We start from the raw sequence: 18,959 nt of genomic DNA, 5'->3' as shown, positions 1-18,959 counted from the left end.
CCAATTATTAACATTCTGAAGGTGGTTGTTGACAAATTTCAATTTTTTAAGCAAATATAGTATAAAAATGGACTGCTTAGTGCACAACATATATTCCATTTTATATATTATAATAACATTTTTCTTTTTATAAATTATTGTCATATTTCCAAGTGGGTGGGTGGGTGTGCTTGCTTATTTATGTTTTGTCCAATTTGTAGTGTCTTTTGATCATTGTCCACATATTTTACTAGATTATCCCACTTTCTTGTTTTGTCCTGACCATGTTCTCACTAAAAAATTATATAAGAGGATGTTTCTAAGCATTTAAAAAATTTCTACAAATATCTAATACATAGGATTCAATCACTAAGCAAGACCAAGTTGTTGACTCACTTGTAATGCTTAACAAATTTCTAAACTAATAGTTTAACAAAAAGGGGTTTTGCAACTACTTGAGATGTCTTGATTCTCAATATAATGACAACAGTCAACCATAGATGCATATATTACAAATTTTATTTAAGAGGGGATGTTTCGAAGCATTTCAAAAATTTCTACAAAATTCTAATATACAGGATTCAATCACTAAGCAAGACCAAGTTGTTGATTCACTTGTAATGCTTAACAAAGTTCTAAACTAATAGTTTAACAAAAATGGGTTTTGCAACTACTTGAGATGTCTTGATTCTCAATGTAATGACAACAGTCAACCATAGATGCATACATTACAAATCATTTTTCTTTTCTCTTAAGTCTAGTTTTCTAAGTTTATGTTCCCAATTTGTTGTCATACTATTGGACACAAGTATAATGATTGCTAGTTATTGCTAGGCTAGAGTTAACCTTAGATAAAATAGGCGTACATTATTTTAGACACACAATCACACTTAGATAGAACTAATCCTACCTACTTAAGGTCCATCTCTCAATCCTTTCAAAAACACATAAGTACAAAAATTATAATTAAGTTTAAATACCTTACAAACATATTAAAATATTATAATGTCCCTTCTAATTTTTATATTATCATCAAAAATTTATTTTAATTATTAAAAAATATATTAAGGAAATGTATATATAATACATACCTCATTACAATTATTGTTTGGAGCATTGGAATGCCTATTGCAACTTGAAGACATCCTTGAAACAAAATCTAACATAAAATAATACATTAATCATTAAAATTAACGTCATGTTTCAAAAGCATAATTTTTAATAATTATAAAGAAAACAAGATATAGTTTACAAAATTCAAATATAAAGAGAACCACATAGTAAGATTGTTGTATTATTTAGGATAGGACAAACATTTTGGACTTCAAATGTATACATAACTAAGAATATACACTCCATGATTTTTATGATAAAATTCACTTTTTCTTAGAGAGAGAGAGAGAGAGAGAGAGAGAGAGAGAGGTAATAAAATAAGAAGTGACATGTGAGAGTGTTATCAAAAACTATTAAAGAGTCTACATAAAAATAATAAAAAGAAAAAAATTACAAAATCACTATTAAATGAATAAAATTAAATAAAACAATTTAAAAAAAATATACTAACTATAAAATAACATCAAAATAATATATGTTTTCTCACAAGGTCTCATGGAAGGGTCCCTCTACTCTTCCATTGTCCTTGCAGGAAATTTTCAAAATTTTAAATTTGATTTGCAAGACTGAGTGGCTTTCCTTTCTAACATCAAAGATCAATTTATTTGGTGCCCTTCTAAATTCGGGAAACTACTCTGTTAAAGAAGGATATTTTGTTGTTCAACAAATGGCCAATCAAAATGCTCCTCATCGTGCCTTTTTGTTCTGTTAAAATAATTCAGTATTACCTAAAGCTGGTGTTTTTTCTTGTCTCGTGCTGCAAAATAGAATTTTGACTAGTGATCGTTTAGTCAAATTTAATATTGCAACCTTCTTTTCTTGTGTCTTATGTGGTAAAGCTCTTGAAGATGTCAATCATCTTTTTCTTCATTGTGAGTTTGCGAGTAGTTGTTGGCATTTTGTCCTCCAAAAGTTATCTCTTTCATTCCCTTTGCCTTTATCTTTATGGGACATGTTTCAATCTTGGCTAGTTTTGTATTCATCTTCTCTATTTGCTTGTTTGTGGTTTATAATTCCCTCTTAAGTCATATGGGTCATTTGGTGGGAAAGAAACAAGCGCATTTTTAGATGTGACTCATCAGATTTATCTGTTGTTCTTGGGATTTTGGAAAAAGTATTATTGAGCAAGTTAATGCTCATGTTCAAAAATATTTTAATATGAATTCAGAGTTCTCTTCCTGGGACAATTTTATGATTTCTTCTTGGAAAAGTATCATTATTCCTATATCACCCACCTTTCCAAGGATTCGGAAAACCCCTGCAGACAAAAGTTCCATAAAATGGCATCCTCCTAATGCCCCTTTTTGTAAATTGAATTTTGATGGATCCTCTCATGGAAATCCTGGTGATTCAAGAATAGGGAGAGTTTTTCGTGATCATTTGGGTTCTTTATTAGCATTAAAAGCTATGCCAATTTCTTCAAGCACAAATAATATGGTCGAGGCTTGTGCTCTTTAATAGTCATGTTGATGAGCAATGACCGGAGTTTTTCTTGTTGGTTCTGTCCTCTGAGAGCTCAGTTTGAACCAGTTTTTAAATATATTGTAAAAATTATATATTATTAATAAAATATATCAAGTGGCATTGCCACCTTGCCAAAAAAAAAAATATAAAATAATATATAAATTTTTTTTTTTGATGAATAGGCATTTCCATTAATATTTAAATAAAAGTACATTATTCACAAAAAAAACAGGGTATATGGGATCATCCATATGAAAATAACTTTTCTTAATATAAACATCTCATAAAATAAAATATAATTATAAATATCATTTCAATGCTTATTGAAAAACCAATGAAACGTACATTAAAGTAATCTTATTTTTTATACAATACTTGTTATGATTTAATGTCTTACTATTGAAAATAAACAATAAAATAAATGATATGATAAAAAATCTTATTTAAAATTTAAAATGATAATTATTTCAAAATATTGCTTCCTAAGTCATATTTTTATTTACTTAGAATATAACCATTTACTATTTTATTTATCAAATTAAATAATTATAAAAAATCCTATTTAAAATTTAAAATGATAATTATTTCAAAATATTACTTCTTGAGTCATATTTTTATTTACTTAGAATATAACCATTTACTATTTTATTTATCAAATTAAATAATTATTATTTTTATTTATTATAGCAACATTGAAATTAACTCAATAAGATATCTCTAAAAGTGTTTTACATGGATTACTAAAGAGAGGAATTGTTTAGTTGTTATTTATTGTTATTCTTCTTGTTTCTTCATTTTCTTTTGCTTGGTGTAGGTTAGTCCCATTCCCTTTTTTAATTGTATATTTTTCCTCTCTAGTAAACTTTTAAGCTATCTTATTTTGCATGTTCAAATAAGATATTTTTGTATTTATCTTTAAACATTAGGGGTTCCCTTGAGTTCTTCCCCCACTCCTTTTCTTTTCTTTTCAATTTTTTCAACCTTGAACTGTGTATACCTTCACTCATCTACCCTTCTCTCTTTTTAATCAATCCCTGCTATAGACTTTATTCTTTCTCTTATATTTGTTCTCTTACATCTTGATGATGGATCATGGAGTGTGACCCGAAATGTTCTCTTACATCTAATGATGGATCACACTTACAATCAAAAGAAATATTATAAACAAGAGATGAGTTCCTTCATAAAGTCTTTGCACTCTAAAACTTTTCATGCAAGGAATACAAATTACAATTGAACTGTCATTGGTTCTAAATTGTTATCTATATTTTATGTTAAATTATAATAGCATTTCAAATATTTCCTTTCCATTTATGTGAACATTAACTATTTTTTTTATCAACCATTAGTTTTTATGTGTTATAAATTGAATAGCCACGTAGAGATCTTGGGCCCAAAACTTTTGATATATGTTAATTTTTTTTATTTCTCTATAAAAGGCTATAGCCTGAAATTTTATATTAATATAAGAGCATATACAATAGATTTGGTACATATAGACTCGGAGCATGGTCACAAAATGAATCTATAAGAAGTCCAAAATATAGCATCCCTGAACTTTAAATTCTCCATCCAAAGTATCAAGGACTTACATAGACGCCAAAAGATACATATGACTATTATACATGTTGTGTGATATGAAGATACACAAAGCAAAAGTTATGTTGTATGATATGCTATACATTCTTTCCACATTCAATATTTGATCATATTTCTTGTCAATCCATATTTTACGTATGAACTAAAATTAGTTAAATTATTTTTCCAAATTCCTCAACAAATTATGTAATCTTTGTTAATTATTAAATTTAAGCTCAATCTTATTCACATTTGTAAATCTTATCATATATTAATCACATTACTAACTTTAAGTGACCTAAATTCAATTAACAATTTTACATTGATTCATCATTGAAAAAAGAAAATACCATTGATTAATTTTGTGAACTAAATTTAACCAGCAATTTTGATGCAAAAGTTATGAATATCTTTTATAATAGTATTTTTTAGTTGAAATGTTATACTTTAATAACATGTAGATGTGTTGTTATATGTATTTGTATGCATTTAGTCCAAAAATATAATAATAGAAATAGTGGTTAGAAGTACCATTTCATTGGTAAATATCATATATCGAAGACCTTATGTAATTATTATTATATACAACAATGGTAGCAAGTTTACATGGTGTAAATGACACAAGTCATGAGTCACATGTTGGGTTTTCTTCAAATTTTTCTTTTGAATGAAAAAATTAGATCGAACCTATTTTGCTGATGGGATGGGTACCTTCGTCAATTTTTTTTTTTTAATTTTTTTTTATACTCAATAGGGATGAATACTTGATCCAGAGGATAAAATAAATTATCTCCAATACTCTAGAAATAAACACCTGGAACCTCAATTGTTGCAACTAAACACCAAAATTGGATTCGAACTCATAACCACCTACCTCATAATTTCACCCTTTGCCGGTGCACCACATGATGTCGTTGCTATTAATAGTTGGTTGAATTAATTTAAACTTATCCCACCGCCTATGCTGGAAAAGGAAGGTCGAAGGGTGTTGAACCCCCGACCACTGGCCTCCTAAAATGGTGGTCAACTGTTGCACTATTAATAATGCTTATATTAATTTCGGCCTTTGTTGTATTTAAAGAGTAAAAGCTGCCAGTTTTAACTAAATAGGGAATATTAGTTAAAACAAACTACTCCAATGAATGGTTCCGAATTAACCAAGTAGAAAGGGGTTAGGAACGGATTTATTTTTGCCATAAGAAGGATATATTATGGTTTTATTGGTTTTAGCCTAATTATGGCTTATTTTATGTATAAAAGGGGGTATTAGGCCTTTGAAAATCATCCAGGTGACGAGAAGGAGATTATGAACTTGAAGACTTGTTGATTATTCCTGCACATTGGAGAATAATGGTGCCATTGTGCTTGAAGGGAATATCTTGTAACACTTGTAATTGATTTTGGAGCTAATCGGATCAGTCCCCCTATTGGAGCAGGACCCGGAGACGTAGTCCGACCCGCAAACGAACTCCGTTATCATTTGTGTTTTGTCTTCTATCTTTCTACTCTCTTTCTTTCAGTTCATTACCTTTATTATGCTTTGTTCATTTAAGCATTATTATGTTAATTCGCTCAAATTAAAGTTTTGAATTAACTTGTGTAATATTGTTAAGCATTTGTCTGTAATTATCATAGATCCTAATTAGATCAAGTTTGGTATCAGAGCTTTGTTTGACTAGTATTGCAGAATTGAATGCTAACAAGATCTAGGATTCAAAGAGGCGAAGGCAAGCTTGAAGAATATAATCCTGAGATTGGAAAACGAAGAACTAATCCACCAACACACCAACACAGATGGAAGAAAAAGATGGTGGACAAGGTTTTGAAGACAAGAGTATTCAGAAGACTCTTCAGAATTTGGAAACCATTGTACAAGTTTTAGTACAAGAGAGAGAGGACAAGATGCGAAGACGTGCAGCGCGTGAGAATAAAGAAAAAAGACCAAGAGGTGACCGTGAGCCTCCAAAAACACCTCCATCTCCTCCTTCTCCTTCTTCCCCATCTTCTCCCTCTTCTACTCATTCTGAGTCTTCTTCTCTTTTCAAGAGTTCACATAAGCCTAAGATTAAATTGGATGTAAAATTTGATCTACCAAAGTATTGTGGGGAATTAAATGCTGAAAACGTAGATGATTGGATTCAGCAGGTTTAAGTCTATTGTAAAGTCCAAAACCTCTTAGATGATGCCAATAGGATCCAGTTAGCTACTCTTTGGTTAGGAGGTACGGCTCTAACCTGGTGGGAGAGTAGAATTCAGGATGGGTTTTCACAACATGGTAAAATCAATTTAACTTGGTCAGACTTTGTTAATGCTCTCAAGAAGCAATTCTATCCCCTAGGCCATATGCAACAGCTAATGATGAGCTGGCAACTTTTTAGGCAAGGGAAAGGTCAGTCTATCCAGGATTACACCCATGAATTCAAAAAGAAGGCTATTGCATTAAATGTTCCATTGTATACCCAGGACACGTTGCTTAAGTACATAGGTGGTCTTCACTCTTATCTAAGACATTCAATTTTGGTCTTGAATCCTAGTAACTTTGATGAAGTCTGTGTCCAAGCCACACACCTAGAGTCAAGAGGTAAGGGTTCTTTTATTGATAAGTCTGATAAGAAGCCATCTAAGTCTGAGAACAAATCCCAAAACAAAGGGAAGGGGAAAAAGATAGCTACAGTGAAGAAAGGGGGTGGGTGAAACACCCACATGCTCACATTGAAAGAAAGAAGGGCATGATGATTCTAGGTGCTGGAAGCTGCACCCTAAAAAGAGGCCAAAGAGATATGGTGGAAACAAAGACAAACAAAAGACTGCTGCTATAGTTCAACAGGATCTTGGATCTGACTCTGGAGATGAGACAAAGATCGTTGTTGTTGGAATCCAAGGTAAAGAAAAAGGTAGATATCTCTCATCAGCTACAAGTTCTTCTAATATAAGTGCAAGTACAAGTAAAGATTCTACTCCTAAGAATGATAAGCAAAGGAATGAATTATTTCATATTCGGGTTGTTATCAAACATACTAAAGTTGATACATTATTTGATACGGGTTCTCAAGTTAACTTGATATCTGAAGAAATCGTTAAAAAGCTTAACTTGACTACAACACCTCATTCAAAACCATACCCTCTAGGATGGGTTTGCAATGATGCACAATTGCAAGTAACTAAACTATGTAAGATAAGATTTGCTATCACTGCAAACTTTGTAGATGAGGTAGAAGTTGATGTAGTCCCTTTAGATATTTGTGGTCTTGTACTTGGGAGTCCCTATTTGTATGATCGACATGCTATCTTCTATAGAGGGGAGAACAAATACCATCTTTTTAAAGATAAGGTTGAATACATTGTACGGGCACATAAGGTAAAGACTAATCTTGCACTAGTTAATGCTGGTCAGATGAAAAGGTTAGTCAACTCTAGTAAGAACTTTGTATTAATGCTTGTAAAAGCCAAAGAGGAAGAAACATCTGAGGCATTTAAAGGATGTGATCCTAAACATAAGGCTGAAATGGTCAAAGTTGTTTCCGCTTACGATGACTTGTTTCAAGAACCAAAAGGATTGCCTCCTAAGAGAGAGATACAGAATGAGATCCAATTGCAACAAGATGTGCCACTTCCAAACATTGGCATGTACCGGTTATCAGTCTTGCAAAATGAAGAGATCAAAAAGCAGGTTCAAGAGTTGGTTGAGAAAGGAGTTATTCGTCCTAGTACATCTCCTTGCAGTTCTCCTATTGTGTTGGTTCCAAAGAAAGATGGGACTTGGAGAATGTGCATCGACTACAAGGCTCTGAACAAGACAACGGTAAAGAACAGGTACCCTCTTCCTAGAATTGATGATTTACTTGATCAGTTGAAACATGCAATTTATTTCACTAAGTTAGACTTGCGTAGTGGATATCATCAGATACAAATTGCAGAAAATGATATTTGGAAAACTGCTTTTAAGACAAAACAAGGCTTTACGAGTGGTTGGTTATGCCCTTCGAGCTTTGTAATGCACCGGCTACATTCATGAGAGTCATGAATGATGTCTTTCGTCCTTTTGTTGATGATTTTGTCATAGTCTACCTAGATGATATTCTTGTATTCAGCAAGTCTTGGGAAGATCATGTAATTCATGTTAAAAAAATCCTTGATGTATTAAGGAAAGAAAAACTTTTTGTAAAGATGTCTAAATGCGAGTTTGCTAAGACATCCTTAGTGTACCTAGGCTATGTCATAGGGAATGGTCAAGTAAAAGTAGACCCTGCGAAGGTTGATTGTATTGTAAAATGGCCTAAGCCAAGTACAGTCACAGAAGTCAGGAGTTTTTTAGGTGCAATTCAGTACTGGAGGAAGTTCATTGCAAACTTCTCTTTTATTGCTTCATCATTGCACGCATTGACCAGTACGAAGGCAACTTTTTAGTGGGGAGGTCCACAACAGAAGGCTTTTGACACTTTGAAGGAAAAGTTGAGCACCACACCAGTTTTGGCTTTACCGGATTTACATCAACCATTTGAGATCGAGACAAATGCAAGTGGGTTTGTCATGGGAGCTATACTCATGCAAGGAGGTAAACCAATCTGCTACCACTCTGAAACTTTTTCAAGCGCAGTAAGTAACTATCCCACTTATGATAAGGAACTTTATGCTTTAGTTCAGAGTGTTAAGAAATGGAAACACTACTTAATGGGCAAAGAAACTGCAATCCACACTGATCATCAACCACTTCAGTATTTGCACTCACAGTCTAAACTGCAACAAAGTAGGCATTTTAGGTGGATGGGTTTTCTTCAACAGTTTCATTTGGTGATTAAGTATAAGAAAGGTGCCCATAACAAAGTAGCAGATATGCTCTCTAGGCCTCCAGTTAAGAATGCTTTGATAATCCTTAAAAATAGTTCCATGGTTCATGAAAGTTTTCAGGAACAATATGCTAATGATGAGAACTTTAAGGATATATATGCAGTTTTAATCCAGGGTAAACATGTAGAAGAAAAAGATTACTATGTGCAGGATAACTTGTTGTACCACTTGGGTAAATTATGTGTTCCTAAAGATGAACAGGCACAGGGGATTCGAAAAGCACATACCTCTTTGATTGCAGGACATTTCGAGGTAAGTAAAACATTGGTTCAATTACAAAAGTATTGTTACTGGCCTCGTATGCAGGAAACTGTTACAAAGTATATAAAGGGATGTGTAATGTGTGCAACCAGTAAACCAAGTAACAAGAAATTGGGTTTGTACACACCATTACCTGTACCATCCCGTCCATGGGAAAGTGTGTCTATGGACTTTGTGGGAGGTTTACCTATGTCTAGGAAGGAACATGATTATTTGTATGTTGTTGTTGATCGGTTCAGCAAAATGTGTATTCTAATGCCTTGTAAGAAACAGGTCACTGCTGAACTAACAGCTCATATGTACTTCCAATTTGTATGGGTTCATTTTGGGTTACCTACTTCTATTGTATCGGGTCGAGATTCTCGATTCTTAGGGGAATTTTGGACATCTTTGTGGGGACTCATGGACACCAAGTTGAAGAAGAGTACAGCCTTCCATCCGCAGACTGACAGACAGACATAGGTAGTGAATAGGACAATTGTTCATCTGCTTAGAGGTTACTGTAGCAAGCATCCTAAGTTGTGGGATGAGAATCTTTATTATGTGCAGCATGCTTACAACCATGTAGCACATTCTTCTACAAAGAGGTCTCCTTTTGAGACTTGCTTCGATTACTTGCCAAGAACACCAATGGACTTTGCCTTTAGAAAAGATGATGTTGAAGATGGACGTCATGATGCAGAGAAGGCTTTGAAGTTCATTCAAAAAGTCCAAGCAGTTCATCAGGCAGTAGAAGCTCAGTTGGAAAAGAGCCAAGCCAAATACAAGGCTCGACATGACAAGCATCGCATAGATCATCATTTTCAGGTTGGTGATCGTGTTTGGTTACATATCAGCAAGGAAAGGATGCAAGGTAAAGGTAAGAAGCTTAAGCCTATCAGGTATGGTCCCTTTGAGATCTTGGAGAAGATCGGTACCAATGCTTTCCGCCTTAATCTTCCTCCATATATGCAAATTTACTCAGTTGTAAATGTAGAAAATCTGAAGTTGTATGAGCCTCCAATGATATTTGATGAAGAGGCTAATATTCAAGTCCCTTCAATTGATAACCTTGCACCTGAGTATATGTCAGAGCTGCCAGAGGATGTCATCCTGGACAGAAACATCAGATCTTCAAAAAGAGGTGGTGTTGAATACCTTAAAGTGGGATGTAAAGGGATGCACCCTGGTAAAGCAAGATGGATGGAGATTGGTAAAGTGAGGGAACTTTACCCTCATCTACTTTCTGAGTAGTCAAACTTTCGAAGGTCCGAAAGCTCTTCAGTGGGGAGGCTTGATCCGAAGGATAAAATAAATTATCTCCAATACTCTAGAAATAAACACCTGGAACCTCAATTGTTGCAACTAAACACCAAAATTGGATTCGAACTCATAACCACCTACCTCATAATTTCATCCTTTGTCGATGCACCACATGATGCCATTGCTATTAATAGTTGGTTGAATTAATATAAACTTATCCCACCGCCTATGCTGGAAAAGGAAGGTCGGAGGGTGTTGAACCCCCGACCATTGGCCTCCTAAAATGGTGGTCAACCGTTGCACTATTAATAGTGCTTATATTAATTTCGGCCTTTGTTGTATTTAAAGAGTAAAAGCTGCCAGTTTTAACTAAATAGGGAATATTAGTTAAAACAAACTACTCCAATGAATGGTTCTGAATTAACCAAGTAGAAAGGGGTTAGGAACGGATTTATTTTTGCCATAAGAAGGATATATTATGGTTTTATTGGTTTTAGCCTAATTATGGCTTATTTTATGTATAAAAGGGGGTATTAGGCCTTTGAAAATCATCCAGGTGATGAGAAGGAGATTATGAACTTGAAGACTTGTTGATTATTCCTGCACATTGGAGAATAATGTTGCCATTGTGCTTGAAGGGAATATCTTGTAACACTTGTAATTGATTTTGGAGCTAATCAGATCGGTCCCCCTATTGGAGCAGGACCCGGAGACGTAGTCCGACCCGCAAACGAACTCCGTTATCAATTGTGTTTTGTCTTCTATCTTTCTACTCTCTTTCTTTCAGTTCATTACCTTTATTATGCTTTGTTCATTTAAGCATTATTATGTTAATTCACTCAAATTAAAGTTTTGAATTAACTTGTGTAATATTGTTAAGCATTTGTCTGTAATTATCATAGATCCTAATCAGATCAATACTTAACAAGAGATAATGTCAACAATGCTTAAAAATATATATTTTAATGAAATCTCAAAAACATATAGATTATCCCACGATTATTGAGATGATAATTCATCAAATAAATATTTTATAATTTTTAGTTGATTCAATGTTGGTGATGATAAATACAATTTAAGCTTTGAAGTTAAAGAAATTATGTGGTCGATTTAATTTCATAATTGTGTCAAGAGACATATTACATTCACATAACGAATTGAAAAGCTTCTGTTAGGTAAAAAATTTCAAGCAATTTTAATTTTAATTTTTAATAATAAAAATAATTAAGTGATACATAACTATTATCATATTTAAGTGGAATAGTTAACAATTTACTTATCATATTATATTATTAATTTTTTATATTTTCTTAGAGTATCTTCATAAATATCATCAATTAAACTAAATAATTCATCGTTATCTCCTTATCATTACGAAAAGACAATTGTTTATTTTCCAACTTAAATCCTTGATCTCATCCTCATCTTTCGTTTGATTTTCTTGAGATAAATCTATAATTAAGATCATTATTTGAATCGATTTCATACAATCACATTTATGTAAATCTAGTCTATTGAAATCAATCATTCAATAAAATCAAAATGCGTTGATTTTGAGTTTTGCATCTCATATTATATATTAATTCGATTTCCATCTTCTACTTTCAAATTGTTTATATTTCTTTTTTTTCAATTTTAATGCTTACAATTGAAGTTGAGTCAAACTATGGATGCACAATTCTATTTTGTAGGGATACTTGTATGCATTAAACTAAGGAGCAATGAATTTCAAGTCTTAAGGTCTTCAATTAACAGTCAAACAAATTTTTCACTTGATTTTCAAATGAAGCACTACGAGTGTAGACAAGAATGTTGTTTTCTCTCTTGTGAGCATATCTATGGCATTGAGTTTAGTTGCAAGTGGAGCAAAGTGCACAGCGTTGGATAAGTTTTTCACTCATCTCAGGTTCAATTATGCCCATCAATTGCATGAACTTTCTTCTCATCTTATTAATGTAGTCTAGCTAGATGGAAATGTCAGGTAAGATCTCGTTTTGTCATTTGTGAGTGGAGTATGTGTGGATTATTCCATGACCTTGAACCCTAATTGAAGATATGTATTCTCTACTCAAATTTTGTATTTATGTATAATACTTTGTTGTACACTATTTTCAAACATGAAATCACTTCCCTTTTATGCTCTCAATTCATGTGCACTTCTTAGTAGTATGCACAAAAGAGGATGTATTATTACTAATTTCATATATTCAATCTTTGCAAATATGTTACAAGTTGAGAAAACGCATTTGATCAAGCAAATCAATTTACACATGCACCAAAAGATAAAATATAAACCAAAAAGTGGCATATCATGACATATTTCCCTCTCGTTTTGCACTACTTTGCACCCATGCTTATGTTCTTAAGGAGGTCCATTTAGAATTAACCAAATTGTACACGAGATTATATTTTGAAGGGATCCTTACAATTACCTAACTTGCAAACATGATTATGTTATAAGGAGATACCTAAAAGGCCTAATTTATGCATATAGAGCATATGTATTTAAAGAAATCATCCCTAAATCATTTTATAAAATTATCTGAACACGTTTATAAGATCAAACAATTACTCTAAATCAAAGTAAGAAAACAACTCTATAAAACAAACAAACTCTAATATTTTGTAGGTTCACAATGAACAACTTTGTCTACACATGCACTCAACATTCACCATTATCATTTTATCTCTTTATTGTTGACTCAGCTTTGGGGCTACAAAAAAGATTAAAGGAGGTTAGCATACTTTGACATCATTGTATAGAATGTCGCATGATCTTCTTAGTAGCACCATTATTTTTATTGAGTTAGATAGCACCAAGCAAATACTTTTGCAAGTTTGGAGGATCAAATTTAACCTTGGACCAAATCACAGTCATTAAACAAAATTAAAGTTTTGCAAGGTAGGAACACTATTGCAATTCTATCCCAGCTCCCAATTTCTTAGGTTTTGCTATCTTAGTCTTCTAATCAGGATAGAGTCTTAGAATCTATTTTATTATCATCCACCACAACTATCGATCATGTAAGTTTGAATTCCATGATACTTAAAAACTCTAAGTATCAACTAGTTTCAAAACATATCAATTTATATTCTCAACTAATTCACTTTAAATCATTTATCAAATTCAGCTTTTTATATCTAATATCAATTCTATTTAACTTTCAGATAATTTCAGAAGATACGTTTTCCCACCTTACAATAGCATATTATATATTCTCTTTTAACTTTTAAACATTTAAACATTCTTTCTCTTTTAACTTTTAAACATTTAAACATTCTTTCTCTTTTAACTTTTAAACATTCTTCTAGTTCTGTTTATAAGATGAAAGAACAATAAATATCGAAAAAAATCTCAAGCTCTAAGATACTACAAAAGAAATTATATGATTATCTTGGTTGTTAAGATCCCATAACAAAGTCTACGTTCTTGGCCTAAAACTCATATAGCAACAAATCATATTAAAAACATTTAAAGATATGAAATTTTTATAGTTGAATGTTTAAGAATTATATTACAAATGAATAAACAAGAAGAAAAAATACAGATAATAGATCATAAAATCTATTCCAAAACATTCATAAAAAGTACTCTTATAATCTGTTCACGTAATACGAACGTCGCTAGAGCATGTCCTTCCCTTTTCGTAAAATATGATGACCCAGAACAGAAATAATAAGAACGTTTAAGTAGAGATTCTAGGGTTAGAGTTAAGACAGAATACAGACAACTGCACACTTATTCATCTGTTAGGAGTTATCTGTGAGTTCTTATTTTATTTACTAGACATTAGGTTTTCACAGCAGTTGTGATTTGAGTTTTTAGATTTAACTGTATGTATCTTTTTGTCATCAAAGATGCACAGAATCAAATCAAAATATTTAGAACCTAAACCTAACATCCGATCATGCAGTTTAACAGAAAAACTAAATAGAAAAAGAAAAATCCTCACACAAGCTACCAAACACTCATCTGTGCAGATTTCAATCATTTTGAAAAGCAAACAGAAGCATTTTTCAAAATAACAATAGTCACACCAAATATTTTTTGAAACTGTTTTAGATCAAAAATTTCTCAACTTGTTATATTTAGCATTTATTGATTGCATTTCAAGTGCAACAAACATTCTCGATTTGGTTCTTCCTATCATTTTTTCTTATTTTGCTGAATCAAAGAAAGCCCAAAATGGTAACCATATAAAAATAACAATCAGACTCATTTAGCAGTGGACAAAAATGGGTACCTGTTAAATGATGGAAACGGTTCGCAAATGCTCTAACAGTGGGAATTCTTCTTTGTTCTGCAGGACTGCCGCTATTGGAGAGATGGATTGAGATGAAATAAGTGGAGCCAAAGTTGTCTCTACAGAAAAAGTGATGTACAGAAAGACTACCAGTACTTTGGCTCCAGTATATAATGACTACCATTACCATTGTCTCTACAGAAAAAGTGATGTTTCGCCCAGAAAAAACAAATAGTGCGGGTCATCTTTTGTTGGGAAATGAGGTGGATGTACATTTTAGTCTAGTCTTACGCCTGTGATAACTGCAATCGTGTCAAAGTTCCCAATTTGTTTTGATCACTCATGTCTGCAGTCAGTACCCACTACAGCAATAATTCAATTTATTTTTGTCTTTATACCATGATGTTTACGAGGTTAATAGGACTTGTGCAGATTTCAATACTGCAATTCAAGTGCACAAAATCTATTGGTAGGATATGGATGTGAAGATTCAATGCATATCTCTTCACCCTTTCCTAGTGGGCAACAGCTGTAAAACGATGCCGTGTACTCATTGTAGATTTGCCCGATAACCAATACAACTCAGTGTTCCATTAAGATTTTAAAGCACTGAGAACCACATATATATTAATGCTTCCGTACCATCTGGGAATTTTCAACTAATAATACAAAGTGAACCAGAAAAGTAACCCATGCGTAGGTAGAATTTGTTCATTTTTTTAAGCCAGATCTGCTTCTAGCTTAGCTCATTATTTTGAATGTACTGTAGATGCTACAGTCCATCTGTAGGTACTACTCCTATAACATGACAAACTTCACCTATCCTACTAATAAGTCCTCTTTTTGTTGTTTCTGGATTAGAATATGTGAGATTTTTTTGCATTGGATTAGGGTTGATGATCCATCATCAGATGATGATAGAGAGCATGAGGAGATTGTTATAATCTCAATAATAGATCAAAATCATGTTTCATGATCCATAAGATGATGATAGAGAGCACTAGGGAGATAGTTACAATCTTGATGATGGATCACAGAGTGTGGTTTGAAAAAAAATCCCACACATTGATGGGGTGTGGTCCAAAACATTGATGCAAAAAAATCTCTATTATCATCTTGATGATAGATCACATAGCGTGGTTTGGAACATTGATGCAAAAAGATATCTCACACACATTCATATCTAGAAACAACAACAATAATTTAGAAGTAGTTAAATATAAAAAAAATAATTAGGGGGATGGTTGAAAATGGGAGAATTCGTCATCAAAAGCATTTTAAAAGGTAGAAATTGAAGGGTTGGTCGTTCTATGGATTGGCTTTAGTCTTGTGGACATTTAAAATCTTGTCATCTATTCATATGTTTTTTAGTGCTTCTCACAAGTTCTATATTTTTAACTAAAGCACATAAATATGTTTTATGTGTAAAATTTTTAATTGAAAAGTACTTTCTTTTTATTAGAAGTTTGACAATTTTAAACACTAATTATGTAAGAAAATAAAATGCACATTATGCTTAATTTAATATTATCATTGTAGATATTAGACCCTTAAGTGATGAGAATTGAGATTTATCAATGTATAAAAAAATATGTTGAAATGGCAAACATGGGTTAGGGTTGTATGAAATTTTCATTAGTTGAGAAATTGTGACAAAGAGATAACTTTAATAGTAACAAGCATTAGACTAGTGATAAAAATTATGTGATGAATGAATCGTAAATTTTATGGATGGTGGGAGTGTGATTCATAAAAAGATCATATAAACTTCATGGCAACAAAGTCCAACTCAAGCAAACGCTTTCAGTGAAGGAATTAAAGGTTCTAAGATAGACTTAAATATTTAGTGTTGACACTTGTGCAACACACCCAATGTCTTCTTGAAACATTGGGGCCTCTTTTTCCTAACCTCCATGTTTGTAACATTTCAATAAAACCTTGTGGATGCCAAATTTTTCTATCCGATTTTAAATATGTGTGTCTAGTTAATAACCAACCAAAGATAATTGTTTTTTTAACTAGCAAACACTTTTGTAGTTTTATAGAAAATGTCATGAATAGGAAAAGATAATTTTAGATTATGTAATTTTTAAACTAAATTGAGTTCCCTAATATAATACTTTTCTCATTTCATATGTGCTTCTAAGTCCTTTGTACTTAATTTGTTTGAACATGAAGGATGATGATCATAGATGATATCCATATATTGCCAAAGCAATTGGAAAGTTGTGCAAGAATAATTGAAAAATGTAACAAAAACCATGATCAATCATATCTTCAAGTTTTCTATTTGTAGAAGATGTTGCAACATCAAATTCATGATAATTTCAAATCTCATATTCAAAATATTAATTGTATAGTTTAAAAATTTATCCCAAAATTTTAAAATTCTAAATATGCACTATTCCTAACATCAATTCCATAAAACCCATGCATATGCATCTTAAAAAATTGAAGGAAAATATACATATATAGGCATATAATATAATTTTAAGAGGACCACCCAATTTATTTATACAATGTGCCCTATTTGAAATAAAATATGAAAAAAATATCAAAAAGGAAACTTAGGCACCCATTCAAGGCTCATTAACATGTGATAAATTGAAAAAAAAAAAATGAAAGTGAGAATACGAGTAAAGAGAAAATGTTCATTCACATATTGAAGGTAGGGTAGAGGGGCCCATAGTGGAGTGGGGTAACATTGGGGCTCCACATGGAGTGCCATGTGAATTGATTTATAAAAAATCCTTCCCACCTCAATAGTTCCAAGACAAACAAAAAACTAAGTTTCGACATATATTCAGCTAATCATCCAAATGAATTCCAATAATAAGTGGAGTGAATAAATTTTGTCCATGTGGGTGGGTGACCAATAGTGGGTTAGGATCACCCTCTTGTTGCATATGGCATAAGAGTGGTGTGTGTTTGACATGTTGTGTTATGAGTACGCAAAGTGCCACTACTTTCATCCAATTGATAGATTTTAACAATGTTGCCTCTTCTTTTTGTCTTGACCAACCATATTAAATTTAACTTTGCATCCCTTCCCATTTAATTATGAGATGCTGCCAGCTTTCCAAGTATTTTTAAGCATTCAATACTTGAAAACCTTACATTTTTTGCTCACCCTCCCTAAGACTAAGAGATTTCTTAGTGACTATTTCAATAGGCACCAACACACGTTTGGATCTACATTATATTCACTAAGTCTTTAATGTAAGAAATGGGCGTCAATGCTAGGTTCTTGTTTGTTTCTCTTCTTTAATGGCACCATAATAACTAAGTGTAATAATGAATTGATAGAATGATTACCAGTTCCTCCTAATATACATTATTTTTTCTCTATTTTTTTATTTAATTTGTTGAGTACTAGACCTACTTTGAACTTTGTTGAGTACTAGACCTATTTTGAACACTTTTAGGCTTCCCAAAGTAACAAGATGGTCCATAATCTTTCATCGTTGACCATTTCTCTTTTAGGCCATCATCTATCAATGTTGAATGTAGGGGAGGATTTTAATCCTCACTAAAATAACTGTGCGGGTCTATACTCTGAGCCTTATTAGGTTGAAAGATATTGTAGATAAACAATTCCAACTTAAAAAAATATATGCAACTCAATTCACAAGGTGAAAATCTTTCAAACTTTATTAATATTTGCTAGGTAATTAAACACATTTAATAAAACTTCAACATTTCTCTATTTTTTGTGCATTCCTCTACTTATTTATGTACTCTACTAGCACTACTCCCCTCACTCATCTCCATACACGTTCCAAATATTCTTTTAGTGTCTCTCTTGGTTGACCTTCCTAAAACTCAAAATACTCACCACTCACTCCAAATTGAACAACAATTCATATTTTGTCTCCATTTTTTTTTGTTTTACTTTACTTCCACACTACTCACCACTCACTCCAAATTGAACAATAATTTATATGTTCTCAGCATTTTTTTTACTTCATGGTATAGACTCCTTGTCCATTTTCATTCTTGGGCGCAACTATTTCTTGGTGTTTTAATACCTCTATCTAATCCCACACATTATATCCCACTTTCCATATCCCCTTCCCCTCTTATGCGACCTTCCACTAGAGATTATGTTCTTTTCTTTATTATTCCATACTCCTATGCACAACAACTCCCTTCCTTTTTTATGACCTTTGTGTGTCCCCTTTCTTCTTGCATTCACATCCAATTTTTTTCTCTTTACTCATGCTTCTCTTC

The 18,959-nt window shown here is 32.4% G+C and overlaps 1 protein-coding gene across 1 annotated transcript in view; it reads right to left on the bottom strand.

The window, feature by feature from the left end:
• LOC131075836 (MADS-box transcription factor 13) overlaps positions 1 to 15,087 on the bottom strand; it is a 51,810-nt gene extending 36,723 nt beyond the window's left edge. The window contains exons 1-2 of the mRNA XM_058012756.2: positions 14,730 to 15,087; positions 1,071 to 1,138 (exon numbers count right to left, since the gene is read on the bottom strand). Of these exons, the coding sequence (XP_057868739.1) occupies positions 1,071 to 1,138; positions 14,730 to 14,919 (258 nt within the window). The 5' untranslated portion in view covers positions 14,920 to 15,087. The remainder of the gene's footprint in view (positions 1 to 1,070; positions 1,139 to 14,729) is intronic.
• Positions 15,088 to 18,959: the final 3,872 nt, after the last annotated feature.

The sequence above is a fragment of the Cryptomeria japonica genome, chromosome 10 (assembly GCF_030272615.1).
Source record: "Cryptomeria japonica chromosome 10, Sugi_1.0, whole genome shotgun sequence".
NCBI lineage: Eukaryota > Viridiplantae > Streptophyta > Pinopsida > Cupressales > Cupressaceae > Cryptomeria > Cryptomeria japonica.
The sequence above is the reverse complement of the archived record's forward strand: the minus strand, read 5'-3'. Positions and strand labels throughout refer to the sequence as shown.